This window comes from Apiotrichum porosum (assembly GCF_003942205.1).
Source record: "Apiotrichum porosum strain DSM 27194 chromosome Unknown scaffold_16, whole genome shotgun sequence".
Classification (NCBI taxonomy): Eukaryota; Fungi; Basidiomycota; class Tremellomycetes; order Trichosporonales; family Trichosporonaceae; genus Apiotrichum; species Apiotrichum porosum.
The window spans coordinates 152646-178882 of NW_021167123.1; the positions used below are offsets into that span (position 1 = coordinate 152646).

At 58.6% G+C, this 26237-nt stretch overlaps 10 protein-coding genes and 3 non-coding genes across 13 annotated transcripts; 4 read left to right on the forward strand and 9 right to left on the reverse strand.

Annotated features, from left to right (window-relative positions):
* Positions 1 to 32: 32 nt before the first annotated feature.
* On the reverse strand, positions 33 to 3812 carry EHS24_003363 (uncharacterized protein; the record flags this gene model as incomplete). Its single annotated transcript, XM_028619051.1, has 1 exon — positions 33 to 3812. The coding sequence occupies one exon, from the start codon at positions 3810 to 3812 to the stop codon at positions 33 to 35; it is 3780 nt and encodes a 1259-aa protein (XP_028472547.1).
* Positions 3813 to 4807: 995 nt separating this feature from the next.
* EHS24_003364 (uncharacterized protein) lies at positions 4808 to 6135 on the reverse strand (the record flags this gene model as incomplete). The annotated part of the gene is made up of 6 exons (XM_028619052.1): positions 4808 to 4925; positions 4980 to 5287; positions 5325 to 5584; positions 5635 to 5767; positions 5807 to 5918; positions 5969 to 6135. The coding sequence occupies 6 exons, from the start codon at positions 6133 to 6135 to the stop codon at positions 4808 to 4810; spliced, it is 1098 nt and encodes a 365-aa protein (XP_028472548.1).
* A 373-nt stretch (positions 6136 to 6508) lies between these two features.
* ARG8 (acetylornithine aminotransferase) lies at positions 6509 to 7984 on the forward strand (the record flags this gene model as incomplete). Its single annotated transcript, XM_028619053.1, has 2 exons — positions 6509 to 6589; positions 6665 to 7984. 2 exons carry the CDS (start codon positions 6509 to 6511, stop codon positions 7982 to 7984), a joined length of 1401 nt encoding a protein of 466 aa, XP_028472549.1.
* A 223-nt stretch (positions 7985 to 8207) lies between these two features.
* Positions 8208 to 9446, reverse strand: VPS26B (Vacuolar protein sorting-associated protein 26B; the record flags this gene model as incomplete). Its single annotated transcript, XM_028619054.1, has 6 exons — positions 8208 to 8217; positions 8269 to 8610; positions 8665 to 8829; positions 8889 to 9045; positions 9159 to 9231; positions 9297 to 9446. 6 exons carry the CDS (start codon positions 9444 to 9446, stop codon positions 8208 to 8210), a joined length of 897 nt encoding a protein of 298 aa, XP_028472550.1.
* A 680-nt stretch (positions 9447 to 10126) lies between these two features.
* Positions 10127 to 11309, forward strand: GRE2_3 (methylglyoxal reductase (NADPH-dependent) gre2; the record flags this gene model as incomplete). Its single annotated transcript, XM_028619055.1, has 8 exons — positions 10127 to 10135; positions 10216 to 10326; positions 10385 to 10398; positions 10444 to 10505; positions 10551 to 10711; positions 10758 to 10899; positions 10952 to 11040; positions 11094 to 11309. The coding sequence occupies 8 exons, from the start codon at positions 10127 to 10129 to the stop codon at positions 11307 to 11309; spliced, it is 804 nt and encodes a 267-aa protein (XP_028472551.1).
* Positions 11310 to 11531: 222 nt separating this feature from the next.
* Positions 11532 to 12442, reverse strand: EHS24_003368 (uncharacterized protein; the record flags this gene model as incomplete). Its single annotated transcript, XM_028619056.1, has 4 exons — positions 11532 to 11657; positions 11698 to 12042; positions 12079 to 12220; positions 12273 to 12442. The coding sequence occupies 4 exons, from the start codon at positions 12440 to 12442 to the stop codon at positions 11532 to 11534; spliced, it is 783 nt and encodes a 260-aa protein (XP_028472552.1).
* A 419-nt stretch (positions 12443 to 12861) lies between these two features.
* EHS24_003369 (uncharacterized protein) lies at positions 12862 to 15165 on the reverse strand (the record flags this gene model as incomplete). The annotated part of the gene is made up of 1 exon (XM_028619057.1): positions 12862 to 15165. One exon carries the CDS (start codon positions 15163 to 15165, stop codon positions 12862 to 12864), a length of 2304 nt encoding a protein of 767 aa, XP_028472553.1.
* Positions 15166 to 15781: 616 nt separating this feature from the next.
* Positions 15782 to 17440, reverse strand: IPP1 (Inorganic pyrophosphatase; the record flags this gene model as incomplete). Its single annotated transcript, XM_028619058.1, has 6 exons — positions 15782 to 16086; positions 16191 to 16233; positions 16431 to 16520; positions 16566 to 16783; positions 16835 to 16956; positions 17343 to 17440. 6 exons carry the CDS (start codon positions 17438 to 17440, stop codon positions 15782 to 15784), a joined length of 876 nt encoding a protein of 291 aa, XP_028472554.1.
* Positions 17441 to 18697: 1257 nt separating this feature from the next.
* Positions 18698 to 18802, forward strand: EHS24_003371. Its single transcript has one exon. It is a non-coding gene; the product is annotated as a tRNA-Met (tRNA).
* Positions 18803 to 19285: 483 nt separating this feature from the next.
* Positions 19286 to 19369, reverse strand: EHS24_003372. Its single transcript has one exon. It is a non-coding gene; the product is annotated as a tRNA-Lys (tRNA).
* Positions 19370 to 20600: 1231 nt separating this feature from the next.
* On the reverse strand, positions 20601 to 20691 carry EHS24_003373. The gene has a single exon. It is a non-coding gene; the product is annotated as a tRNA-Lys (tRNA).
* Positions 20692 to 22089: 1398 nt separating this feature from the next.
* EHS24_003374 (uncharacterized protein) lies at positions 22090 to 23286 on the forward strand (the record flags this gene model as incomplete). Its single annotated transcript, XM_028619059.1, has 1 exon — positions 22090 to 23286. One exon carries the CDS (start codon positions 22090 to 22092, stop codon positions 23284 to 23286), a length of 1197 nt encoding a protein of 398 aa, XP_028472555.1.
* A 571-nt stretch (positions 23287 to 23857) lies between these two features.
* On the reverse strand, positions 23858 to 25323 carry EHS24_003375 (uncharacterized protein; the record flags this gene model as incomplete). The annotated part of the gene is made up of 3 exons (XM_028619060.1): positions 23858 to 24915; positions 24994 to 25193; positions 25274 to 25323. 3 exons carry the CDS (start codon positions 25321 to 25323, stop codon positions 23858 to 23860), a joined length of 1308 nt encoding a protein of 435 aa, XP_028472556.1.
* Between the last annotated feature and the right edge of the window lie 914 nt (positions 25324 to 26237).

A 26237-nucleotide genomic window follows, 5' to 3' on the forward strand; every position in this document is an offset into this window, starting at 1 on the left:
GCAGGGCGCCGTTTGAAGAGCTGGCCGCCCTTTTACGAGTGCGAGACCTGGACATTGGCCAGGCCCTGGGTCACGCCGTCGACGCTCGCGCCGTACCGCGCCTGCTGGCCGCTGCTCGAGCCGGGGAAGTACGTTCCCGTGGCCGTGTTTGGGCTCGAGTTGTTGGTCGGCGAGGGGGGGACAGGCGCAAAGCCAGCCTGCGGGCCACCGAGGGCACGGGCAAAGTTGAGCTGGGTGATGTCCAGACTCTGGGTACGCGCACCGACAGCACGCGCGGGGTGAGCGTGCGAGTGGCTGAGAGCGTGTGCGTGCCCCGGGGTGTGGCCGTGGGAGGCGGCCTGGTGGTGGCTGCCAGAGGCAGAGCGGACCTTCTCCTCGAGTGTCGAGTCGGAACCGCGCTTCGAGAGGTCCGAAGCGGAAGAGGTGGCCGGGGCAGAAGGAGCGCCGGGCGCACCAGGAGCAGCGGGCTGCCAGTAGTCGGGCACCTGGAAGCCAAGGGGGCCGTTGAAGCCCAAACCGCCACCGTGCTCGTACGCAGAAGGAACGGGAGGTGGCGCCGAGCCGCCGTCAAACAGCGCCTTGACGTTTGTGGCAGGACGCTGCTGGGGACCGCCGCGGCCCGACTGGGTGTCGTCCTTGCCCGTCGACAGGAGCTTGGAGTCAAAGTGACTAAAGGCATCGGCAAACGAATCGGTACGCTTGGCGGCGTTGGAAGGGTAGACCTGGATGCTGTGGTCGCCAAGGAACTCGACGAGCGAGTCGTGCACCGTGCTCAAAAAGTCAATGCTGCTGCGCTGGCACCTAAACTTGAAGATGGCCTCGTCGCCTTGGCCAAAGCGTGGCGAGGGCGAAATGGCAATCTGGTGGTCACGCTTCATGCGCTCGGTGAAGAGGACAAACTCGGTTGAGGTGACGAGGCGAGTGAGCTCGGGGTTGGGCGGGACATGCAAGTCGGCCTCAAAGGGGACGTGGTCGAGCAGCATGGCAATGGCAATGTGCACCTGGCTCTCAGGACCAAAGATGGTGACCGTGTCCGACGCAGTCTCCTTGTTTGGGAAACGAACGGTACAGTTGGTCTTGCGCTCAATATCGTGGATGAAGATGCTCTTCTCGCCCAGGAGGGTGCGGTGGTAGCGACGGGGAATGTTGACCGAGTCGATAGTGTAGTCCTTGTCCTTGGGGCTGACGAGCTCCATGACAGCGGTCTTGAGCGACTCGAGCGCAATAGCGTTCTTGGCCGGGGTGCGCGCGACCACATTATCCTCGTTGTCGAGGTATCCACCGAGCTGGGCAAACTCTTCGGCGTTGGAAAACTTGACGTAGACACCGTACATCTTCATGATGCGCTGAATGTTCTTGCCGCCAACACCGATGATGCGCTTGTGGTAGCCCTCAGGGACGTGGAATGACACCTCGGCCGGAAGCTCCTCTTGGAGCATGGTCAGGCCCTGGAGGGCGGCCATGTCCTGGCCTGAAATGTCCATGAGGAAGTTGTAGTCGTTGAACGTCTCAAACTTGATACGCACGCCGCAGACCTTCATAATCTTGTTGATCTTGCCATTCTTCTTGCCCGAGATGAACTCGCGGTGCTCGTTGGCGAGCTCGATCTGGAAGCGGATCTCGTGGTGGAACGACTTGATAACGTCCAGCTCGAGAACCTTGACGACAGCGTCGCGGACCTCCTTCTCGAGACCGTGCATCTCGAAGCAGTTGCTCTTGAACACGACCTCGGCGCCCGTGGCGTGAGCGATGCGCTTGAGGACAGGCTGCATCTGCGGCGGGTTGAGAGTCGCCTGCGGCATGAGAACGTCAAACGAGACTGGCAGGAGCCAGAAGCTGGCCACATAGAACTGGCACGCGAGGGCCATGACGCTGCGGATTGTGCGCTCAATGTTGACGCGGTGGTCACCAAAGACAGTGATCAGGCTCGCCTGCGATCCAACGCTGGGCACCTGGATGTACGTTCCGTTGTCGCACATGATGTTCCGAATGTCGTCGATGCGCTCGGTAAGCAGCCAGTCGAGCTTGCGCGGGAGGACGGCCGTGTCACGCGAAATGACCAACTTGCTCTTCTGGACCGCGACGGTCAGGAGCATGTCGCGGGCACGCTGGACGCCAAAGAACTCTCCAGTAATCCAGATCTGGTTGGCCTTGCCGAGCATTCCTTGCTCGCCAGAGTGAACAGACAGCCCTGGGTGGGGGCCCTGGCCAAACTGGCCCATGCCCATGTCACCGGGGCCCATGGGCATACCGCCCATGGGCGCCGTACCCATGCTGACGTGCATGTGGCTCTGGCCGTAGCCCATAGGAGACATGCCCATCATGGGCTGACCCATTGGCTGGCCGTGTGCCATGGGAGTGCCCATACCGCGCGCGCCGACGCCAAAGCCAGGCCCGGCGTGACCGTTGGTCATCTGCGACATGCCCGACATGCCGGTCGGGGTCATCTGCATCGGCGCCTGGCCGTGTGGACCAGGAGGTCCACCGTGATGGGGACCGGCGTGCTGGGCGTGGTGAGGGGGTCCGCCCTGGTGGGGCGGGGCACCGGGCATCGACCACTGCTGGACACCGGGGCCAGTGTACGGCATGCCGCGGGTGGTCTGGGGGTTGATGTGCAGCGGCTGGGGCGAGTAAGGGTAGTGGACGTGCTGGTTGGGGTTGTACACCGGCTGCGAGGTAGAGCGGTGACCAGGGTGCTGGGGAGGGGGAGGGACAGCAGGCATGCCCATGCCAATGCCGCCAGCATAGCCCATGCCCGACATTTGGCCGTAGCCAACGTTGACACGGCTGTAGCCAACACCCTGCTGAGCGCCGGGCTGGGGAGGGTTCAGGACGCCAACAAGTGGCGTGGGGAAGTAAATGTTGGTGGCAGTCTCCTCCTGGATCGACTGGATGACCGTGCGCTTACGGCCAGCGATGATGGCGTGCAACTTGTAGTCGATGTCGCACACCTCTGAATGCAGACCCGAGAGCTCGTCAAGCATGACAAGGAGGCGGACCTTGGCGAGCTCGACACTCTCGACCGACCCGGAGATAACCAGCTCGCACATGCGTTCGGTCTCGAGGCCATAGGCCGCCTGCTGGGCAGCAGCGGCACCGTTGGCGTTGTTGGCCTCGGCATCCTCAGCAGGGGTGCCGCCGTTGGTGTCGGTCGAGTCCTTGGCGCCACCATCCGGGTCGGCAGTCGCGAGGACAGCCGCGCCAGAAGCACCAGGAGCAACCTCGGTGTTGAGGACGGCGATGTGGGCGCGAGTGTCGCTCGCAATCTCGTCCAGGCGGTGCTTGACGTCGGCCTTGAGGGGCGAGACAGGTGCAAGGGGCTTTTCGAGAATGTCGCTGCGGGACACCTTGAGCGAAGCGCGGTTGTCGCGGGGAGTCTCACGGAGAAGAGCACCACGAGCACCCATCACGGCCTGGTACGCGCCTGAGATGTGAAAGTTCCACATCGCACCAGCAGGCGGCGGCGGCGTGGCCGTTGGGTCGTCGTTGTGGCTCGGCGCCATGTCAGCAGGCGCGAGGCCAGGCGGCCCACCTGGCGCCGTACCGGCGCCAGCGGCGGGTGAAGGAGAGGAGCCCGGAGGAGCCTCGCGCGAGACAGTGACGAGGCAGCCTTCACGAGAAGTAATGTCGTTGCACAGCTTCTGGACGGCCTCCCACTCGCGTTCAGCCTGGGCAGCGTCCGTGGGGCCAAGGTTGTGCGGCTGGGTGGCGGTGGCACCCTTGGGGAGCGACAGAGTCGTGCGCAGGGGCGAAGCCTTGTGCACGCCCGACGACGCACGTTGGAACGTGAACGAAGTGGTGTACAGGTCCATCGTTATGACAACAGTGATCTCTGCTCCCTAGAAGGGAAGGAGTGGAGGAGACAAGGGACGGTATCCGGCCTAAGGGGCAAAGGGTGTGGTATCGGAACTGCCTCGGTGTCAGCAAACGATGCTGCCATGAAGTGTCGGTCACGATCGGAACAGCGGAGAGAGTGGTTGGAGCTTTCGGTTGAAACGACAAGGTCCATTCTCATTGACGCAACCGCCGGAGTCTGTTGGGCGGAAGTGACGTGACGTGCCACATGACCGCCGGCACGTCGCGTCCAGGTTACGTCGTCTGGCAACGAACAGCCGGCGTCCCAGCAGCTCATGTTGTGCTGATAGCTCACGGCTTGACGCAGGTGGGTTGCTAGGGATGTATCATGGTATGCTACTCACAAGGTATGTGCACCGGAGCTGGCAAGAAAGTGAGTTTGCAAGAGATGGGTTGCGTGGGAGGGAAGGGGAGAATGCGAGGCGGGCCAGCTCTCGGGGTCCGGGGATTTTTCACACTGCAGGCCTTTGGACAAGGCAAGCGAGATTGGGTAGGGGGAGAGGGGAGGAGGCGAGCGAGGGGTGTGTGTGCTCGCTGCTGCTCAAGCGGTCGTGGGCATGTGCAGGAGGAGGAGTGGGTAGAGAGTACGGAAGGACCAGACGGACGAAAGGCCAGCAGAAACGACGACCAGCATACGGTGGGAGCGGAGAGCGCACATCCAGGGCACATAATGGCCAAAATTCTCTTATTCACGTGTACCGGTTAATGGGGTGAATGGCGTCTTCGCCGCAACCACATGCAATGCACGGGACAGCAAGGCACAGAGACACAGCGATGGCAGCAGCAGCAACGTCCATATCCCGGAAGGCTGGAGGGGGTGGGGTTGACAGAGGAAACAACGTTGAAGAGAAAGAAGTAAACGACACAACTAGATACAAGCAAGGGTTTACTGGCCTTTACTGGGGCTATTACGGGCAAAAGGAGCACACACCAAAAAAAAATCAAGTGCCACCTAGACCTCCATCAAGATGCGCCGCACGCCTTGGCGCAGGAATGTGAGGTTGTATTCGATCATGCCGCGGCGCGCCTGCCACGTATCGGTATGCAGGTCTCCAACGAGCACAAGCTGGCTGCGATAAGGTCAGTCGATAACCCAACGGACCTATTGGGCGACCAATACATACGGCGTAAACTGCCACAGGGCGAGGGTGCAGTTGGGCAGCAAGCGACTCGTCTGCGTCATCCATGGTGCCTCTGCGTCCTCGTTCTCCCACCAGGGTTCGTCATTTGCAGCTTTTGGGGCAGGCGAATCGGCACCTCCTTTTGACGTGTTCTTGGCAACGAGCGGCTTGTAGATTTCGCGAATCTGCAAGAACCGCTCAAGGTACTCTGTGATCTGCTCCATCGTTGCGTCGTTGCGGTGCCGGTTATCCGTGGCGAGCACGACGCCGGAGGCAAGATCGAAAAGGTACGAGTTGTCAATGCTAGAGGTCTGTATTGTGAGCTAGGTACGATGGCCTGCAGCTCACCTCTGTAAAGTTGAGAAGAAGAGCCTCAACGGCAGGCAGCATCTCCATGACGTCCTGGATCACGCGGCTCCAGGCGTTGCGAAGGGAAACGTCGTGGACCGATGTCATCTCGTACTTGATCTCTGCCTGGAGATGGTTGAAGATGGAAGTGCACGTGTTGACGTCGCCGAGGTCGAGGTTGGGTGCGTATTTCTGAAAGGAGGGATAGCTCAGGTCCTCGAGTTCCTCGGTCACAGCGCGCTGGATTTCAGAGTAGTTTTCTGAAAAGGGGGTCAGCTAGGTCGATACTGGGATCACCAGCTTGACGTACCCAAGCGGTAGTCCTCAGACAGTGACTCGGCCTTGTGGATGAAGACACTAAAGTTCATGCTCGGGTTGGCGAGATATCCGCGCATGATCGCCGACGTCGCCTGGCGCACAGCATCGTGGTAGAACTCATCTTGCTGCGGGTCAGTTGGATCCGATAGCCATGTTGACCCCACCTGCATGTCAATCACAAAGACCATGGTGGAGAACGCGCCTAGGGGCGTGTCCGTTAGCTGGTCGACGTCAAAGTTGGAAGGCGTGTCCCAAATCTGGAGGGGAACGATCGTGCTGTGATGGTGGTCAGGACGTGCTCCGCGGAAGAGGAAACCTTGACGCACTCATAATCAATCTTCTCGATGCGCTGAGTGATGCCAATATAGGGCACGTCCTTGACGGGGAGGTGCTGGAAGATGGTTTGGATGCAGGACGACTTGCCCGCTTTTCGCCAGCCAGTGACGAGGATCTTCTGCCTGTGCGCCTCTGTCTGGTGTCCCGAGTGGGACATGGTTGCGAGTCCACGTGGGTGATGGGAGGCGCGAGAGATTTCGAGTCTCGACTGTGAGTGAGTCGCGAGGTTGGGAGAGAGAATGAGAGGTCGACGACGACATCACTATCAGCTGTGCGCGGTGCTTGGCCTTGTCCGTCCCAACCACACGGCCCCCCCACCAGCTTCAGAAACGTCATTCTCCGCCGCCCATCTCGCTTGTCTCGCCAGACGGTGGCACACTCGGCAGGCCGCAGAGAGGTTTGGTTCCGCTACTCGACTCGGGACGATCCACAAATGTTGAGTGTTGTCTGACTCGTCGAGCACCTGTAATACACATATAGCATCGGATCCTCTCCTCCTCCTTTCCTCTCCTCCTTCTTTTTCTCCTCCAATGTCCCTCTCGCGCGTTTCCCGCACTCTCCCCCGTGTTGCGCGCTTGGCGCGCGGCTACGCCTGCACCTCGGGCCTCACCGTAAGTCCCCCAACCAGATGGACCCCCGCCCACCTCCTTATCTGTACGAGCTGCCACTTACAATGACTCTCCCAGGCCAACACTGCATACACTGCCGTTACCCACCCGGACAACTCGGCTCCCGAGGCTACCCAGGAATTGATCAAGGAGCACTCGTCGTACCTCCTCAACACGTACGCGCGCCCCCAGATCCTCTTCACCAAGGGCAAGGGTGCCAACCTGACCGACTCGGCCGGTCGCGAGTACCTCGACTTTTCGGCCGGTATCGCGGTGACTGCTTTGGGTCACTCGGATGCCCAGCTCAACGCTGTTCAGGCCGCGCAGGCTGAAAAGCTCTCGCACGTCTCCAACGTCTACTGGAACGAGCACGCCGGCGCGCTCGCCAAGGACCTCGTCGAGGGCACCCGTGCTGCTGGTGGTCTCGGCCTTGCAAAGTCGGGCGGTCCCGGTGCCAAGGTCTTCTTCTCCAACTCGGGTACTGAGGCCAACGAGGGTGCGCTCAAGTTTGCCCGCAAGTACGGCAAGGATGTTGGCGGCGAGAACAAGACTGGCATTGTCTGCTTTACCAACGCGTTCCACGGTCGCTCCATGGGCGCCCTGTCGTGCACCCCCAACCCCAAGTACCAGGCTCCCTTTGCTCCCTTAATCCCCAACGTGCGTGTGGGCGAGTACAACAACGCCGATGCCGCCGTGATTGCCGAGCTCGTCAACGAGAACACTTGCGGTGTTATCATTGAGCCCGTCCAGGGTGAGGGTGGTGTCGGCACCGCGTCGGTCGAGTTCCTCACTGCTCTCGCCAAGCGCTGCCGCGAGGTCAACGCCGTCCTCATCTACGACGAGATCCAGTGCGGTCTCTTCCGCACGGGCACCATGTGGGCTCACTCGGAGCTGCCCGTCGAGGCCCAGCCCGACGTTGTCACCATGGCCAAGCCCCTCGCCAACGGCTTCCCCATCGGCGCCATCCTTGTCCGCGAGAACGTTGCCGATGTCATCGGCGTCGGCGCCCACGGCACCACTTTCGGTGGCCAGCCCCTCGCCTGCGCTCTGGGCCGTCACGTCCTCGGCCGCATCTCTGCTCCCGAGTTTGGTGCCCACCTCGCCGACTCGGCCGCCCACCTCGACACCTTGATCGCCCGCCTCCCCAAGCTCTTCCCCCAGTTCATCAAGGAGGAGACCCGCGGCCGTGGTCTGATCCGTGGTATCCCCTTCAAGAACGAGAAGCAGCCCGGAGAGGTCGTCCGCATGGCCCGTGAGCGCGGTGTCCTCCTCCTCACTGCTGGTTCGGACGCTGTCCGTCTCATCCCCCCTCTCACCATCACCAAGGAGCAGTGTGACCAGGCCGTCGCCGTCATCGAGTCGGTCCTCACTGTCATGGACAAGGAGGGCAAGTGGTAAAAAATTAGAATAGACATGATCTTATGCACAATTGGGGTCTTAGGCTGGAGTGAGCAGACAGGACAGAGAGCCGCTGCTGTTGCTGGGCAAGAACACAGCCACCGCAGGGGTCTTCCCCAGTGTGGCTGTCTGCAGGAGCACAGGAATCGCAGGATTAGGGGGGAGCCACCGTGCGGCGCCAAGCTGAATAAACAACCTGGATGCATCAAAAGGGTAATAAAGCCTAGTTCTCGCTGTCATTCGTCAGCTACATTCGCATTGTCGTGCGCGGAAGATGTACTCACGGAATACGGTACACGGTGATTTCCTGCTGCTTGAAGTAACGGCGGTTCTCCTCATCTATCAACACGAGGTTGAGGTAGTATCGGGTCGAAAACTTCTTGTTGACGTCGCGGAACGTCGGGATGAGCTCGAACCCTCCCAGGAAGAGACGGATGGGGATGGTCTCTCCGCGGACGGGTGCGCCGTCCATGATCTCGAATTTGGTGATGGTCTCACTCTCGTTGTACAGGTTGGGTGCGGCTCCGGTCGTTTCCCGGCGGATAATCGACAGTTCCATGTGCTTGATCTTGATGCGCACCAAGAGGAAGTAGATCTTGCCCACGATAACGTCCTTGAGGTGGTACCTTTGGCGCGTTTGTCAGTTGGACTGTTCTTCAAGCAGCTCAGAACCAACTCACTTTGCCTTATTGTACTCAAACTCAATGTGCAAGCAGTCCTCGATACCGACCTCCATCTTGATGCTCGTGTTGCTGTCAGGCGGCATGCGGTACGAGTGTACCCAGAACTCTCGCTCCTTTGTCACCTCGCCCATGCGCCTCATGAGCGTCACGCGAATGTAGTATCTGTAATAAACGTCAGCAGCAGCTCGAGCCACGATGGCATAGAAGCTGTCGTCACTCACCGCAGCTTTACGTTGATACCCGAGTAACTCTCGTACTGCTTCTCGACGTTCTTGAACGTAAAGTCATACGTCTGCGCCTGTCGCATCTCGCCGGGTCCGGCCAGCTCCTGGCTCAGCGACACGAATTCGTAGTGGTTTCCGCGGTCGTAGAAGAGCTCTGCAGTGATAAGAATGTATTCGGGTACGACGAGGTTCATGGAGGGAAGGCACAATGTCAGCTTTGAGGATCGTCGGACGGCGGTGACTCGAGGAGCCAAGGTTGGGACGCACCTATCGATCCGACGAGCTCGATACGGATGCCGTCGTGCTGAAACTTCTTTCCATCCTTGACGCGCACAAGAACCTGAACGTCAACCATGTCCTTGTTGTGTTGGGCATCTCAATGCGAGCAGCCTGCCAGTAGCTCACCTGACCCTCTACACTCTCGCCATCATAGTAGACGGGACACATCTCTTTACGGTCGGCTTCGCCCTTGACCTCTACTTGCTTGCGCTCCTCTTCGCCTGTGAGACGGATGTCTACGTCGACGGGGGCCGACGTGAAGCCGAAGAACGACATTGCGGCGGCGGCGTGTGGTGGGTGACGATGGGGTTTGCTAGAAGATGACAATAACAGCAAGTAGACTGAACGCGACTGGCGCACTGGGCGGCAACACGCACGTCACTGCGACTCGGCGGCAGGCGGTGGTGGCAAGCACCGTGGGAAAGCCAGCGGGATCAATATTCCAGTGCAGTGCATTCTCTCGCTTATGTAAGCATTTACCTCCACCATCTCGGATGTCGGCTACTCACGGATGTTGTCAGATCCGACTATGCATTGTTTCACAGGTAGTCTCGCTCTTGGCATCACGTTCACTATGACGCACTTGCCTCCACCACCGCCCCCAAAGACCACAACAGCCCTCTGTCGTGTGAACAGGTGATCCGGCTCATCACTTATTACCATCTCTATCTATATCTCTCTCTCTCTCGCCACCTCTGCAAGCACCTTCCACACAGCTCGGCCTTCTGAATGCCCTCAGTCCCGCCAGGAAGCCTCGTCCTCGTAACCGGCGCGTCCGGTTTTGTTGGCACGTGCGCATCAGCATTTGGCGGTTTACACGTCGTGCTCATGTCCCCAGACAAGCAGTTATAGCTCTCGCAAGAGCCGGGTTTCGTGTTCGTGCAGCGGTACGGTCCTACGAAAAGGGCGAATATGTAAAGTCACTCGGCGCCGACGAGTTTGTTGTTGTCGGTGAAATGGCCAGGGTGAGTGTTGGAGGTGTGGTGGTGGATGTAGCTATTGTGGATCTGCTTGGTCGTTCTGACGAAGCTGACCGCGACCACAGCCAGGCGCATATGACGCTGCTGTCCTCGGGGTCGTTGGGGTGGTCCACGCCTCCTCCAAACCAGACATCAACAACAAGGGCGACCCGGGCCTCGTCATCGTCCCCGCCATTGTGGGAATACAGTCACTACTAAACTCACTCGCTTTGTGTCCGACTGTACGGCGCATAGTGCAAATGGGGTGTGTATACATCCGGTGTCTCTGTTCCTACCTACGTGCTGACCACCAGCTCCGCGGCGGCTCTCTCGACCGCCCAAAGCGGACCCACCCGTCACCCACACGCTGAAGACGGTAAGCTTGAAATATCCCAACGTTGCCTAAAACTGACGCTATCAGAGTGGAATGACGCCGTCGTTGAGCAAGTGAAAGAACTGGGCGCGTCTGCACCGCCACCGTTGAAATACCACGCCTCGAAGGTGGTCTCGGAACGCGCACTATGGGCCTTCTTCGCAAAGCGGCAACCGCACTTTGACGGCGTGGCGCTGCTCGTGGCATATGTGAGTCTTCACCTTTCCAGGCTGATCACAGTGGCTGACCTAGCAGGTACTTGGCCCGCCGACCGAGTTCTCCACTACCTACGGTCAAGTCACGGCGTCGTCGTCTGCGCTCATACCCTGGATGACAAGGCCCATGGGGACCGCCGCGCTGTCCGAGCCGTTCTATCCCTATGTTGATTCGTATGACGGTGAGCTACACGGCACTCTGCAGGGATGTTTCTGACAATACAGTTGGTCTAGCTGCAGTCGCGGCACTCAAGACCCCCGCAGCTGGTGGGGAACGGATTCTCCTCCAGGCGGGACCCGTGTTCGGGAATGACTTTGCATTGGTGCGCACCCCGTCTGAACTGTGCTGGTTCGTCTTGCTAACGCTTGATTACAGGCGGTCCAGCGCGTCCTTCACGATCCCAGGCTTACACCTGGCAACCCTGACCCGGTGTTCCGGGCACAACTTGAGGCTACAGCGGCAACATTCGAAACTACAAAAGCCCGCAGGATGCTGGGACTGGCGTATACACCCAAGGATGCGTGTCTGGATGCGACGGTGGAGGGTGTACGTGATGTGTTGGCCACCGCAAAGTCTGGTGTGAGGAGGTAAAAAGACACACGGGATCGCGTCCACGCCCTGTCTGCCGTGCCAGTGGCGTTGTTGTACTGTATGGCTCGCTTTTACGGGATGAACATGTGGACACGGGGGTCACCGTCCGCATGACACTCATGACATTGTGTACATATGCGGCAGACAGTCTCCAAAGCGGCCTACTACACTTTCTCTTCCTAATTCTGAACAAGCGACCACAAGGATGTGTGCGATTTGTAGCTACGTCGCGCGCGAGGCATTGCCCATGGCCAAGATCAGCCTGTCGAAGGCGTCGGGCCCCACAACGCTAATCCCAATCCCACCAGTGGCGGCAGCGATCGCTTGCAGGTCCCGCTGGTGAGCAGCCTGCATGTCAGCTGTTGTCGCCGAAGTCCCCTCAACCAACCTCAGTGCGAGACAACTTCTGGTCGGGAATGACCACCTCGTTGGCCTTGGGATCCTCTGCGTCCTTGGTGTTCTTGGGAGCTTTGTCGCCCTCCGTGTCGGCCTCAGAGTCGTCATGCTTGTTGGTTCCATTGGCCGTACTCTGCGACTGAGCATCCGTAGTTGTCTCCTTGTCGCTGTCGGTGGCGGGCATCGCACGGTTGAGCGCCGCCGCTTGCGATCTGCATTCGTTCAAAGCGTCTACCCACCCCGCGATACAGCCTGGCGACATGTCGGCAAACCTGATGATCTCGCCGACTTGGCGGGCACCCGACCAGACCTCCATGACCCTTTGTTTGAAGTCCTCCTCAGGTCAGCACTTCTAACAAGGTCCATGACGCACAATGTAGTATGCCCACTCGCAACAGAGCCAGTCGTGGATAAAGTCGCTTTTGTCAGGCATGCTTGTAACGGTGCCCGCCAGGATGAGAGGGAGGGGTTCGGTCATCTGGAGGTTGTACTCGCCGTAGTCCTTGACGCTGACCCTGTGTTGCGCTTCAGCACGATACCATTAGGCGCGTTCATACGTTCACTTACCACTCGAGGGCTTCGACACGTTCAGCCATGGTTTTAATCTGCTCCTCATCTAGCGAGAGGATGAACTTGACGATTTCAGCTCCCAGCCCTTCGGGGTAGCTGTCCCAGTGGTTGTACGAGCCGTAGCGCTCGCCATTGATGAGAAAGCCGAGGAGACCCCTGGTGCCCATGGTTGTTTGTCAACTCGGAGGGGGGATGGGTGGCGATGAAAAGACGGTTGATTGAGAGAGGGGTGAGAGATGTTCACAGATGTTCGTTGTGACTTATAACCGCTGAATGTGTGCATTGTGCTGGTTGAGTAGAGTCCAGTCACTCGCGCTCGATCACCCGCCGCATCCGTCTAGCTCGTTTCACCCTCTTTTGTTTGCAGCCGAGGCTGTCTATTGTTTTAAAGCGCCGACATGGGGACACCATTAGCACCGTCAGCTATACCGTCACATGCTTATGTCAACCAAACTCTATCAAGCAACAGTTGTTAGGCTGTGCACTGGCGTACTGGATAGGCTTAGCGGCAATTCTGGTGCTACAAAGTTCTCTTTGTTCCTTGGCGCACAAAACCACCACTTTAATCGTCCGAAATCACAGACCATCAGTCAGAATGGCCAGCCAGCATACGAGGAGGTTTACGACGGCGGTTGATGTTGGCCGACGTTTGACACAGGTTATCGCGCTCCTCCATGAGCTGCCGGCGCAGCTTGAATGCCTCACGCCTGTCGAACGGGGCTCCGAGATCGTCATAAATAACATCGCGGAGCTCTGGAGGGAGACTCGTGTCCAGGTGATGCAAGGAGCCCCAATGGCGCTGTTGAGGTGGAACGTTGGCAGTGGAGACGATAGGGGTCGCGGGGTCCACTAGGAAGATGGCGAGGATCTTGCGGTGTCCTGGGCGGCTGTTGTCGGCGAGTTGGAACGGCTCGATGCGGTGCTGGTACGCGTTGGGGAAGGCGATGAGTCGGCCCTCTCTGGCCTGTATGCTGCCGAGGTCTTGAACAATCGGTCCCATGTGAGATGCTGGAATGTCAAACCCATAGACGCCAAACCCGTTGCCCGGTCGGCAGCCAAAATGGTCCGGAATGCGCTCGCCGTTGGCGACGGTGCGGAACGCGAGACGAGTCTCAGTGATGTTGTCCATGTCGTAGTAATAAAGGGAACTTGCACAGATGCGCTCGTTCAGAGTTCCCTCGACATGCCACTGTCCGCCAGGGTACGAAGGACTGTCGGGAGAGAGGGTGATGGTGACCATCTTGACGATGACCTGAAGATGTCGTTTGCCGTTGAACCAGGGGCCGGCCAGTCTGTAATCCCGGTGACCAAGGTACTGGTACTCACGCGGCTCCAGCGTCTTCCACGGGTGTGTTGTCTCCCACTGCTCCTCGTATCGCTGCCAAGCTGTATAATGTATTGCCGAGATCTTCTCCATTTCTTCGCTGTCCGAGGTATTTGTCATCCTCTCGTCCAACCGCTTGTTCTCGGGGGTGTAGTGCCACCCACAGATGCCCCGGTCGTTGAGGCTGCATTCGCCGGGCGTCAAGCAGAGGCGCGATTGCTCCTCGTAAACGATGCGGGTTTGCCACCGAGGGTCGCTGGACATCTCGTCGATCTCACGCCCATGTCCCCATCGATCGAGAGGCCACAGTTCATCAGACCACGTGGTATCCCACGTCATGACACGATCGTACACCGCGTCCAGCAGTGGCAGAGTCTTTGTGAGGACTCCTTCAACCGCTGTGTACAGCTCGGAGTGCTGCACCGGATGGAGGTTATTGATGTAGCTTGTAATGTGTGCACCCTCGTGGTCCACCTCGACTTCGCACGGAAGCCACTGAAACTTGTAGGAAAGTAGCCTCGTGTTCGCGTGCCGGGCTTCGTCAGGCGTCTCCTCGGTGGCGGCAGCCTCTCCAAGGGAAGAAAAGCTGGTATCATGTTCCTCTCCGCCGGAAGCCTGCCTGGGACCATGAGGGTGGGGAGCAGGGGGGATCGTCTCGCCGCTGCCAAAGGCCTCCAGGCAAGTCTCACGAGTGAGATCGCGGTCCCTTAGGACGCGAGTCCTACCGTACACCAATGGCCAAAGGCTAGGGTCGATGAGGTCACGCACACGGGCACCGCCAAAGCCCTCCCGGAAATCTTGGGTGTCAGGTGACGCTTCGAGTCGTTCGCTTGCAGACTGCAGCGCCTTGCGGAGAGTGGGGGGAATGCCGTCGGTCTTGAACACGGCGCCAGCACCATCAAACACTGATACGATGCCGTGCTTGTCATGAATGGTGGCCTTATCGCGCAACTCTGCGATGCAATAGTCGAACATTTCGTTGCTAAACCCGCGGCGCAATGGGTCCACTTTTGTAGTCGACTTGACTGTCGGTCCAGTATCGCTGTCCTCTTCGGGGGTCCCATCCGACTCGTCCAAGGAGGGCATTCTAGCACGCCTCCTGTTCCCTCTGATGGCCGCTTCTGCCTGTACGGCGGCTGGGCCCTGTTCTGCGAGGACAGCTTCCCGCGCAGCCCGTCGTGCCTCCCGACGGACACGCCTCCGTTCAATCTGAGCCAGCCGTCTCTCTCGCAGCACCCGGTACAGCTGCTCCTCGCCCTCTTCCTCCCGCGCGACCACGTCGCTCACCTTCCTATCCAGCTCCGCCCTCCACCTGGCAACGACAGCGTCGTCAAAGACGTCTGTAGTCCAGTTGGGCTTCTCAGTCACCAGGTTTATGAACCAGAGCATGCCACGCTCGCGGGTCGTAATGGTGTTGGCGCGCCAGTGGGTATTCTCGTCCACTAGGGCTGATGGGAACACGTCCCCTTCCGGGTCATCCAGTGGACCATTGGACAAGTAGTAGTCGAGCGGGAGACCGAGACCAGGGCGCCGTACTTCGAATGTGGCGGAGGAATTCACGGGCATGGTTGGTGCGTTGGGTGTGGTACACGGGGGATGACTGTGAACCCGTTTACAGATCAGGTATATTGTGATATTGGGAGACGGCAGGCGTTTTCCTCGCGACCGGCCTGTTATATGTCATCAGACCGCGTCGTTTTGCCACCCGGATACGATGACAATGTCATGGTTACAAAACACCTTTGGTCCCGCCGAGGTCCAAGGAACGCTCTGCCGATGTGTGCACATCCGGCTTAGCAACATCAACGCAACTGCCGCGACACGTTTCGTACACACGCGTATACATATACCTGCCCAGCCAAACAATGCGGTGAACGATGGAGGGTGGGTGTGTGTGTGTGGGGGGGGGTGGGGGGGGGGGGGGGGGTGGGGGGGATGACGGGTGGACTGGCATTAGTGGCACCTTGGCACAGAGGTGCGTGTGGCAGTCCCCCAGCACTGGTCATGTCCCGTCTGTCACCGTTCAGCATTGCAGTCACGTCGTAAACATTGCAGCCAAGTCGTACCAGCACCATGTGGCATGAACACCACAAGATGCGCCGTGAACTGCGCTTCTTTATCTGCATCATCTTGCATTCTCCAAGTACTTCCACTACATATCGTTTGAGCGACAAACGCGCGCTTAGGCGGTGGCCGACGAGATGAAGAACGACTTCGAGATCGAGGGGTCGATGGGGGCAGCGGGCTGGACGTTGGCAGCGGGGACCTGGGCAGCAGCCTCGGCGGCGGCAACAAAGTTCTTGGCGCCGGTGAGGGTGGTGTTCTTGAGGGCAATGTCACCAGCGGGCGACTCGCCAGCGATGAGCTTCTTCCAGGCCTCGTGGCACTCGTGAAGGATCTCCACGGCGTACTTCTTGGGCTTGGCCTCACCAGAGAAGGCGAACACGTTCTCAGGCTTACCGTCAGGGATCTTGTAGATACGGAACCCTGTTTGTCAGTGTTGTTCTCAAGGCTCTTGAGATTGAGTAGATAAGGTGTTGTAGATGTCGGAGGAAAAAAAATCCGGAAAAAGAATGAAAAATTCGACTTACACTCGTTGGTGGCACGGACAAGGCCGGGGAGGTGGCGCTCAACCTATTCGGCGTCAGTACTACAGTTTGTGGTCAAGGCGCGCGAGTGTGTGGACAGAAAAAGAAAGAATTGGCAGGTCGACGGGCTGATGTGTGGGTGCCACTTGGGGCCACACGTGCCACAGTTGGTGCCACTTTTGCTTCCGTCGTCCCTCCACACATGACGGAGAGGGCGCAGGCGTCCTCGAATCTTAAACTCACGTCCTCAATGTCGTTGACCTTCGAGGCAAGGGGGTCGTTGACGTCGATGACAAGGACCTTCCAGTCGGTCTCGCCGTCGTCAATCATGGCCTGGGGGAATCAGCACTTGTTCTTCTCGGATTCGACACAACGCACCATGATGCCGAGGACCTTGACCTGCTTGATCTGGCCGACGTAGCCGATAGCCTCGCCGATCTCGCAGACGTCGAGGGGGTCGTTGTCACCGTTGCAGCCGGTCTCGGGGTGCTTCGAGTTGGGGTCCTCCCAGGTCTGGGGGAAGGCACCGTAGTTCCAGATGTAGCCGTGGTGGGGGAAGCAGTTACGAACGTAACGGAGCTTGCCCTTCTTGGTGTCTGGCAAAAAGTCAGTACATGACCGGGGCACCCTGTTTTGCTAAAACGCACCCTGGAGGATGGGGTTGAAGGCCTCCTCCTTGGAGATCTCCATCTTGGCGTTGGTCCAGCGGGGAACCTCAACGATCATGTTGAGGATGGTCTGCGACTCATCGGCGTAGAGGGGGAGGTCGCTGATCGAGGTTAACAGCCATTCACGGGTGACAGTGGAGTCGGATCGGCAAACAAGTAGGAGCCACGTCACACAGATCCCAGCGCGACGGGGCCACCAAGCTGTCGCAGACACAGCTGCCTAGCGTGAAGCGCGTCGCCGGCGCGCCCGGCGAACGGACCCCGGGCGACGTGGAGCAAACTGTAATGGACGACGGCGAGCTCGGTAGCGAGCCAGCTGCTTGCCCCAGCCCTCATGCGTGGGTGGCCCGCACTGGGTACCTGGCACCTGCCGCTGTGCGTGTCGATACCATCTGTCTATGTATACAGGCGGCACGTATTAAAACCAAACACACGTTTGGTTTGGTGGGCCTTTTTCGGGATAAGACAATGGAGGATGGAAACTTACTGGAAGGGCGAGATGACCTTGCCGTCCTTCTCGATGAAGACACGGTGCTCGAGGGTGTTGGCGGCGCCAACGACGCGGGTGCTGTACTCGGAAGCCATTTTTCGTCTTGTCAAGTGAGAGACGGTTGTGGAGAGACGTCTGATGGTGTTAACAGACATGAAATGGGGTTTGTGCGTCGTGGCACACGGGGCGGGCGGACTCAAGGGCGAAGGGCTCGTCCAAAACGACGAATTACTCCCGGCAACAGCGGCAATGGCGTGCGGGGCGGCTGGGGGAGCAGCTCGGGACGACGACGATACAAGCACGCAATGACGAGCCGAGTCTGCTGCAACAACTGGAATGTCGGGCGAATCGGACGAGCGCATTCAATGGGTCTAAACCGCGTTTAAGACACACCAATGCGGAAACTAGGCGGAGCAAGGTCTTTGCGCGACTACGAGAGCACAGATAGGCGTGCACGGTGGGAGTGGGGCGCCCGAGCACTTCCGGAACGGCGGGTGACCAAAAGGCAAAGCGGGTTCTCTACACAAGCGGACAGAAGGCTATCTTGCAGCCATGTCAGCTGGGTACATAGTGGGCAACTGTGTTGCAGGAGACGACTCACAGAGACAACAGTTGGTCAAACGAGAGTAATGTCAAGACGATAAGATGGGCAGTGGACACATCACATTGACTTTGACTGCTACAGTGTCATCCGGGTAAGTACGTGCCCGTTGGTCCCGGACATGTGCGTTGGGTTGATGCCCCCCACGAGCGTACTCGGCAAAATCATGACCGGCTCCCACGATCCCCGCTGGCCCCGAGAGGCACCGCGGGGGCCAGCGCCGTCTCGATCGAGTGCACCACAGATCCACAGCGTTGTGGGCGATGCCTGTAAAACCGAGCTCGATGCGAGGTGCTGATATAGATTGCGTAGTCTGAAAGAGGACGCGGTAGCTCTTGGACTAAATGGGGCTAGCAATCCATGATCGTCCCCACTCTCCATCATGATATCATGGATTGCTAGCCCATTGATCAAACCATTGACTTCTGGGCAGTACATACAGCTGATACGCCTAATTAGCAACAAAGCGAGGCTACAATACTGGTCCACAGCTTGCAACGTAGAGATTGTAGAGAGTCGGTGTGAGGCACAGTTTCGCATCTGCCCGATTCGCCTCTGCTGGAGCGTAGCGTATGCCAAGGTGTTGCATAAGACGCTTGCCACACTGATCGCTGTATATTTGTGCAGTATCACTGCAGCAGACCCTCGACCGGACAGCCTCCTCAGCGGGCTCACGTCTCAGTCTCGGCGTTGGGCGCGAAAATGGGGCCTGTCGCTTTATTAGGGCACACACAAACGAGTGAACATCGATGCTTCCTTCTTCTAGGTGGTTAGGAAGCGGGTCTCATATTCACTAATATATGAGCTGCAATGGCAGTGTTATCCCGAAACCTGAGTTCGAGTCTCAGAGGAGGCATTCCTTTTGCTGTTCTGCTCCTCTGCATGCTTTCAAAGGATGCAGAACAGTCTTTTGTCGTCGCTGGAGCAAAGATGGAGACGAATCCAGGTGGAGAAAATCGCGTGTGGCTCCCTGAACCTTTTTGGTTCCGTCGGTTCCGACGGGCCACTTTCAGTGGCACTGTGCGCTGTGCATTGCATGGCCATTGGACGTTGGCAACAAGCCTGGACAGAGGAATACGATGGCCCAAGCGTGCCAGAGATGTCGAAGACGGGACACATGCTGTTGCGCTGGCGCACATACTCTGTTTTCAATCTCACTCTGCAGACAGCAAGATCAGCCGCGGCACTCGGGCCGTGTGTGACACGGCAAATTCGCGGATGATCGGCAATCTGCCACCGATCCATCCTCATCTCGCCGATCAGCAACAACCTTCCTCGACATCTGCACACGTCTTCCTACCTTGCCACACTGCATAGGACAAGCAATAGCCAAAAAGGAAGCCTAGTATGGGGCTCGAACCCATGACATTTTGATGTCTTAAATAATAAGAGTCAAACTATCTACCGACTGATATAACCAGGCCCTTGAAAGTTTTGCGGCTCACACATTTATAACCCGATTCTCCTTTCACTCATTTCTTCTCAATGCATCGTCCGTCGCACCTGTACCCTTGTCCTGCACAAGGGGCTACTCAGAAAAGCTGATTTTGGCTTCCAATGCGGCTGTGTGCGGACAGAGGACATGTCGGAAATTGCGTATATTTTAGGTCATTTACATTTCGTTGACGGCCTGTGGATAGGCAGTTGAATGGGATCCGAGCAGCACACGACACGGAGTGAAAGTACGATTTTGAGTGTCTTCCCTGTCCTTGATTTGCCGTCGATGACATCGAAGGCCGTCAGATAACACACCAGTCCGCTACGTCAAGGCGCCATTCTCCAACTCCGACGCCCCCTGATGACACCGTCTACTCAGTCCATTTAGTCCACTCAATTCCAGGCGAGCACTGCGACACTGGAACAGGTGCTTCCTCGACCCCACCTTAATCGGTAATGGTGGACCATAGGGCGAGAGTGACTGGCCCCCAGACGCGCTTTCCGTGTCATGAGGAAACAAACAATGTATTCATCGCTGCCGACGATGATGACAATGTCATTCTTACAAACGGCACCCTCCTTGCCATTCAGAACAGGATAGGGAAAGACAGCTGACACACAGGCTTCCAGTATGCCCCCGGTAGGGACCTTGCTCCTGTCGTCAACCGGACAGACATCCAATGCCCCAATCATCTATGAGACCTAGGCGAAACTGGGGTCTCACAGGTTTCGATGACCCGACATTCCTGTGCGGGTCGGGGATCCTTGGGCGTGGCCTCATGTGGACCCGTCGTTCGCGTCGGGCATATGTATGTACCTACACCTTTATTGGGTACTTCGTGTCAGCTGGTGATTGCTGAGACCATTAGGGGGACTGAGTATCACCAGATCTCGCTTGGTGGACACTAGCGCCACAATGGTGGCAGAAGCCGAAATGGAGAAGAGTTTGTGTACGATGAGGAACATGTATGCGCTATCTAGCTGCTGTCGACTGCTGCCATGTAGACAGACTTCTTCGTGAAAGAGGTATGCTGCTGCCAAACGAGGGGATGTAGCCGGATAAGCAAGGCATCAGGCCATCAGGGCGGAGGAGCATGCTCAAGGGTCGGAGCCTCTGACTCGGCATCCCTCTTCAGGTTGTCTTCCCCGATCCCCGACTCAACGCAACCCAAAAAGCAGTCAACCTGCCAGTCCTGATGAACTGGAAGACGACGAGAAGCCTAGTATGGGGCTCGAACCCATGACATTTTGATATCTTAACACAATGGGAGTAAGAGTCAAACTATCTACCGACTGATATAACCAGGCTTTGATGTTGATTGATTCCGACATGGCTCTTGTCCCTCTTCTCCTGACTAGAAAACCCAAAACGTAGCACATGAAACAGCATGTCATATTGAAGGTGCTTTACAGCATATCTCCCGGCTCAAACCCATGCGAGTGACACATGTGGCCGGTGGAGTGGGAGAGTCAAACTTCTATCGACGGGTACCGCGGATGTTGTTGACAGATCTGTGCCCTCTCCCATCCCTTTTCGGAGCCGGCTGCGTGCGCGTCACAAGGCGACGGTTCGCCGGGGAAGACGCCAGAGTACGCGGCTGGTAGGGGGCGGATGAGAGGTGCGGTGACCGCGGATATGAGTAGAGAAAGTGAGAGCGGCCTCCGCAAACGAACACAGTGATGTGGTGGATGGATGAGTGTAGATGCGCGGGAGGTGAGGCGCTGTCATCCCCGACTTCCGAGGAAAATCCGCTACGAGTTCCGGGGTAACAACGGAATAGACGCGGCTGCCCGGGCCACAATGGCCACTTTTGTCGATGAGCAAGTAGTATTGTCAGTATCCCCGCTTGGGTGCCAAGGGATGCGCCTGCGACTTGTCCTCAACAAGGAAGATGTTGAGGCCGGACGCGTCGGAAAAGTATGCCATGTTGACGTGGATTGCCGCTCGCCGCGGCAACTGGGCGTTGGTCGTGCTATGAACTACGTCTTTTACTTCCGACATTTGAACGGTCTCACGTACTCACGTGCCGCAGTATCACGCGGCTCCTGGCCGAAGCTGGGCAGCGGACAGTGACATTTGTTGTTATTGGGACTGCGTCGACTGGACGGAGCGAGCAGAAGATGGGGTTTAGGAGATCAGGAGCCAGCCTTGCAGCTTGGCCGCGGCTGCCGGAAAAAAGCCGAGCTGTGAGGCGACTTACATCGCCGGCGACTCACAGGATCACCGTACCACCGTGAAGCTTCGCGGTGCGTGAAGGCTTCCGTGACACAAGTTATTGACACCACTGCCTGGGCCTATGCATTCCACGCAACTCTATTGTCTCCTGTGCCACGTTTTGCTCATACGTCTGTTAAATGCTGTTCGTCGTATGCGCTGATGACCGAACTGAGCCGCGGGCGGCGCATCCGACCTGGAGAGGCGAGAGCTCGGAGGACCGGACTTCCGTTAGTGTGGGCTCAGCAGCCGCCGGCAGATACAAAAGGGCTTGCGGGGGTCGTCGCTGGCTGACGCATCATGCTCCGCCGCGGATACCGTGGGGCCGGCGTACAAGATCCGGGGCCGCAGCAGCACATTCCTGATGCATTGGAACATGCGTCACATGAGGGCAGGCCGGGCCTAGTTACTTATGTATGCGAGCTCGTGGGCAGTGTGCTCATTGCCACAGCTTCGTCTTCGCTACCAACTGCACCCCCAACACCACCACCATGAGCACTTCGAGCAACGACATCAAGACCACTGTGGGCATTATCGGCGCCGGCCCTGCCGGTCTCCTCCTCGCACGCCTCCTGCTGCGCGCCGGCATTGAGAGCGTCGTCATTGAGGCCAAGGACCGCGAGTACGTCGAGCAGCGCCAGCGTGCCGGTATCCTCGAGCAGGGCACCGTCGACGTCCTTCGCGAGGCTGGCGCCCACGAGCGTATGGACAAGGAGGGCCTTGTTCACGACGGCGTCGAGTTCCTCTTCAACAAGAAGCGTTACCCCCTCCACTTCCCCACCCTCACTGGCGGCCGCTCGGTTATGATCTACGCCCAGACTGAGGTCTGCAAGGACCTTATCTCCCTGCAGCTCAAGGAGGGCGGCCCCCTCCTCTTTGAGACCAAGGCTCTCGGTGTCGACGGCGCCAACACCCCCAACCCCTCGATCCGCTTTGAGCGCAAGGACGGCTCGACCGGCACAATCCACGCCGACTACGTTGTCGCCTGCGACGGCTACTGGGGTGTCGGTCGCGAGGCCATCCCCAAGGAGCTCTGCCAGGACTACGAGCGCACCTACCCCTTCTCGTGGCTCGGTATCCTTGCCGACGTTCCCCCTTCCAACGACGAGCTCATCTACGCCCGTCACCCCCGCGGCTTTGCCCTTCTCTCCATGCGTTCGCCCACCGTCTCGCGCTACTACCTCCAGGTCCCCGCCGGCACCGACGCCAAGGACTGGTCGGACGAGCAGATCTGGGACGAGCTCGAGAAGCGCTGTGAGACCACCGACGGCTGGAAGGTCCAGCGTGGTCCCATCACCCAGAAGAGCGTCACCCCCATGCGCTCGTTTGTCCACGAGCCCATGGCCTACGGCAGCCTCTTCCTCGCCGGCGACGCCGCACACATTGTGCCCCCAACTGGCGCCAAGGGCCTCAACCTCGCTGTCGGCGACGTCGTGACCGTCGCCCGTGCCCTCAAGCACAAGGTCCAGACTGGCAGCGACGACCTGCTTAGGGCGTACTCGGAGACCTGCCTCCAGCGTGTCTGGCAGGCCGAGCGCTTCTCGTACGACATGACCAACCTCCTCCACACCGACCCCAATGCCACCCCCTTCGAGGACAAGCTCCAGATTGCTCGTCTCCAGCGCATCGTCTCCACTCCCTCGGCCGAGACCGACCTCGCGCTCGCCTACACTGGCTTCCCGTTGTAGTAGTTGTACCCCCATATACGTCCCATCATCATGTCAAAACGAGGTATCTGCAGTCCACAAAACTTGAAACCAGCACTCTGTACTCTGTTGTTTGAGCTGCCTTCCGTGTACTAGCCAGAGAATCAAGTCGTTACCTTCGCCTTTGTCTGTCATTGCGGGTCTGGTGCGGGCGAGTTCAACACGGCCGTACACACGATGCCAATCATCGCACGCGTGGGATGATCACATTAATCACACAAAGTACGCAACCAGACGCCCGCCAAGATCCACAAGGATTTTCCCGACAAGTGGACGGGCTGGACCAGATCCACCTGTCAACAAGAGACTGCCAGCACTACCTCAGTAGATGCGTAATCCCAAGTGACAGTACGGCCGTATCGGTGGTGGGCAACAGACTGCGGACCATTCCGCGCACCAGTGACCTATAGCCGTTCCGCAACGCCGTGTTGCTCGCAAGAAAGCCATTGTTCAGGCCACAGTGATTGTCCAAACACCACTGCTGCCCCTCCCACTCTGCTTGTAACGCTGTTACTACTATGCATTGCACTGATACCCCGAATCATACAAAATTTTAAATGGCCTTGGCGAAGAGCTCGTCAAAGGCGTTCTCAGTCTCCTTCTGGACGTCGTACATGAACAGAGTGTCGTGGGTCTCGCGCGAGATCATCTTGTCAGGGTTGGAGCCGTCGCTGGCGGTGGCGAAGGCCGCGTTACGCGAGTCCTTGTCCTGGGTGTGCAGGCCCTTCGAGTTGGCCGAGGCGGTGCGGACGGCCCAGTCGGTACGGGGCTTGCGGATGGCCTGGTACACTTCGAGGGCCTTGTGGACGTCCTCCTTCTTGGTGATGCGGGCGAGCACAACACCGAGAGCGGCAGCGTCCTCAACAGCCTGGGCGGCGCCCTGGGCAATGTGGGGGAGAGTGGGGTGCGAGGCGTCGCCGACAAGGGCGGTGTTGTTGTCGACCCACTGGGCAATGGGCTCGTGGATGCGGAGCTTCCACTCGAGAACCTCGCCCTCGGGAACGAGGTTGAGGAGCTTCTGGACACGAGGGCAGAAGTCGTGGAAAGTCTTGAGCATCTCGTCCTTGGAGCCAACGGCAGTCCAGGTGTCGGCCTGAACGAAGTGACGGTCGGGCTGGGTGGTCGACATGTTGAACAGGTCACCGTTCTCGATGGGGTAGGCAATGATGTGGCGCTTCTCGCCGATCCAGCGGTACGACTCGGTACCGGTGAAGAAGGGAACGAGCTCGGGGTCCTCGTTGATGGCCGAGCGGCGGACCATGATACGGTAAGCGGCCTGTCCGGTGTCCTCAACGTCGTCCTGGACGCCCTTGCGAGCCATCATAGCCTCGCGAGCCTTCGACTTGACACCGTCGGCGCAGATGAGGACATCGGCCTGAACCCACTCGGGCTCGCCCGACTCGCCCTGCTTGACCTTGAACTTGGTGTTGTCAAAGTCGTAGTCGGTGATAAAGTTGCCGAGGTGGAGCTTCACAACACCCGAGTCCTCGGCACCCTTGATGAGGGCACGCTGGAGAGCGGCGCGGTGAACAGTGACGAAGGGGTAGCCGTACTCCTGCTCCATGTAGGTGTCGTACGAAACCGAGGTGAGGATCTCGTCGGTGGCGCAGTCTGCACACATTGCGTCAGTAATCGGGATCCCCACAACAATCGCCCAAGTGAGGCCTCTCAGGCCCCCGCATAACTCACCAAGAACGTTGGCCTTGGTCATGGCCACACCCTCGCCGTTGCAGTACTGGAGAACACCCCAGTTGTCGAGGACGCGGGCAAGGTTGGGGGGAATGTTGATACCGGCACCGACCTCACCAAGAGCGGGAGCGGCCTCCCAGACGTGAATGTCGGTGAAGCCCTTCTTGGCGCAGGACAGGGCAGTGCCCATGCCGCCCATGCTGGAGAGATAGTCAGCTACCAGCTCGTCGAGACCGTTTGCTGCCCATCGCGGGGCGAGCTACCAGTAGCTCCCACTTACCCGGCGCCGATGATGTGGATGCGAAGGTTGGGGAGAGCAGGAGGAGACATGATTGTGTGTGGAGAGAGGAGGTGATGAGGAACAACTCTGTCGGCTCGGACAGCTACCTATATGTGGATGCGCCCAGTGGTCACTCTATGCCGTACAGGTCAGCTGAGCCGCCTGCGCAGACTGGCTCTGGCCGCTGGGTACACGGAGCAAGAACTCTCTCAGAGGCTCCGGCCCGCCGGTGATCTAATGGCCGCCAGACAGCGGCGCCAGCAGAACCGGACCCCGCACACCCCGCACCACCGCACGAGTGGCCCTTGAACCCAGGAGCCCTTCATAGCACACCGTTGGCCCGCGCCAGGTACAGCCCGTCACCACATCGACCCGGTGTGCGTGCCATGATGCCCCTCTCCCCCCCGTCTCGCTTCCCTCCAGAAGCTCAGGCAGGCAGGCGACCCTCAGGCCATTGGAGCTCGCTGGTCACCATTGGCCAGGCTGTGCCATGAAGCTGGTGGTGTATCCTGCACGACTGAGGCGGGCTGCTGGCGGCAATGCGGTCATATCGGCATGCGGCAAACGAACGCGGTTCGCGGTCAATTCTGCCCCCCCCACGACCCTTTCCATCCATCCACCCAACGAACCTCACCCTGCACCCTATACATCTGGCACTGGCTGGGCAGGGAGCGATATCGTCGGTGCCGGTCTGTCCGGATGGCTGAGCATGCTCCTATGCTCTCTTGGTGCATCCATTGTCCTCTTGCTATCCGGAGGTTAGATCTGCGAGTGAACGGTGCATGTTAGAGCTATAGTATGGTAGAGATAGCAATGCTCAACCAGCCGCTCCACAAATGTCAGAACATGGCACAATCGGATCATTTTGAAGTAGAACCCCGCAATTCTGAACCGTGCACTTTGCAACAACGCTGCGGAGGCGTTCCCCCGAGCAATGTGGAGGGCGTGGAGTCTGCGGGCCAGT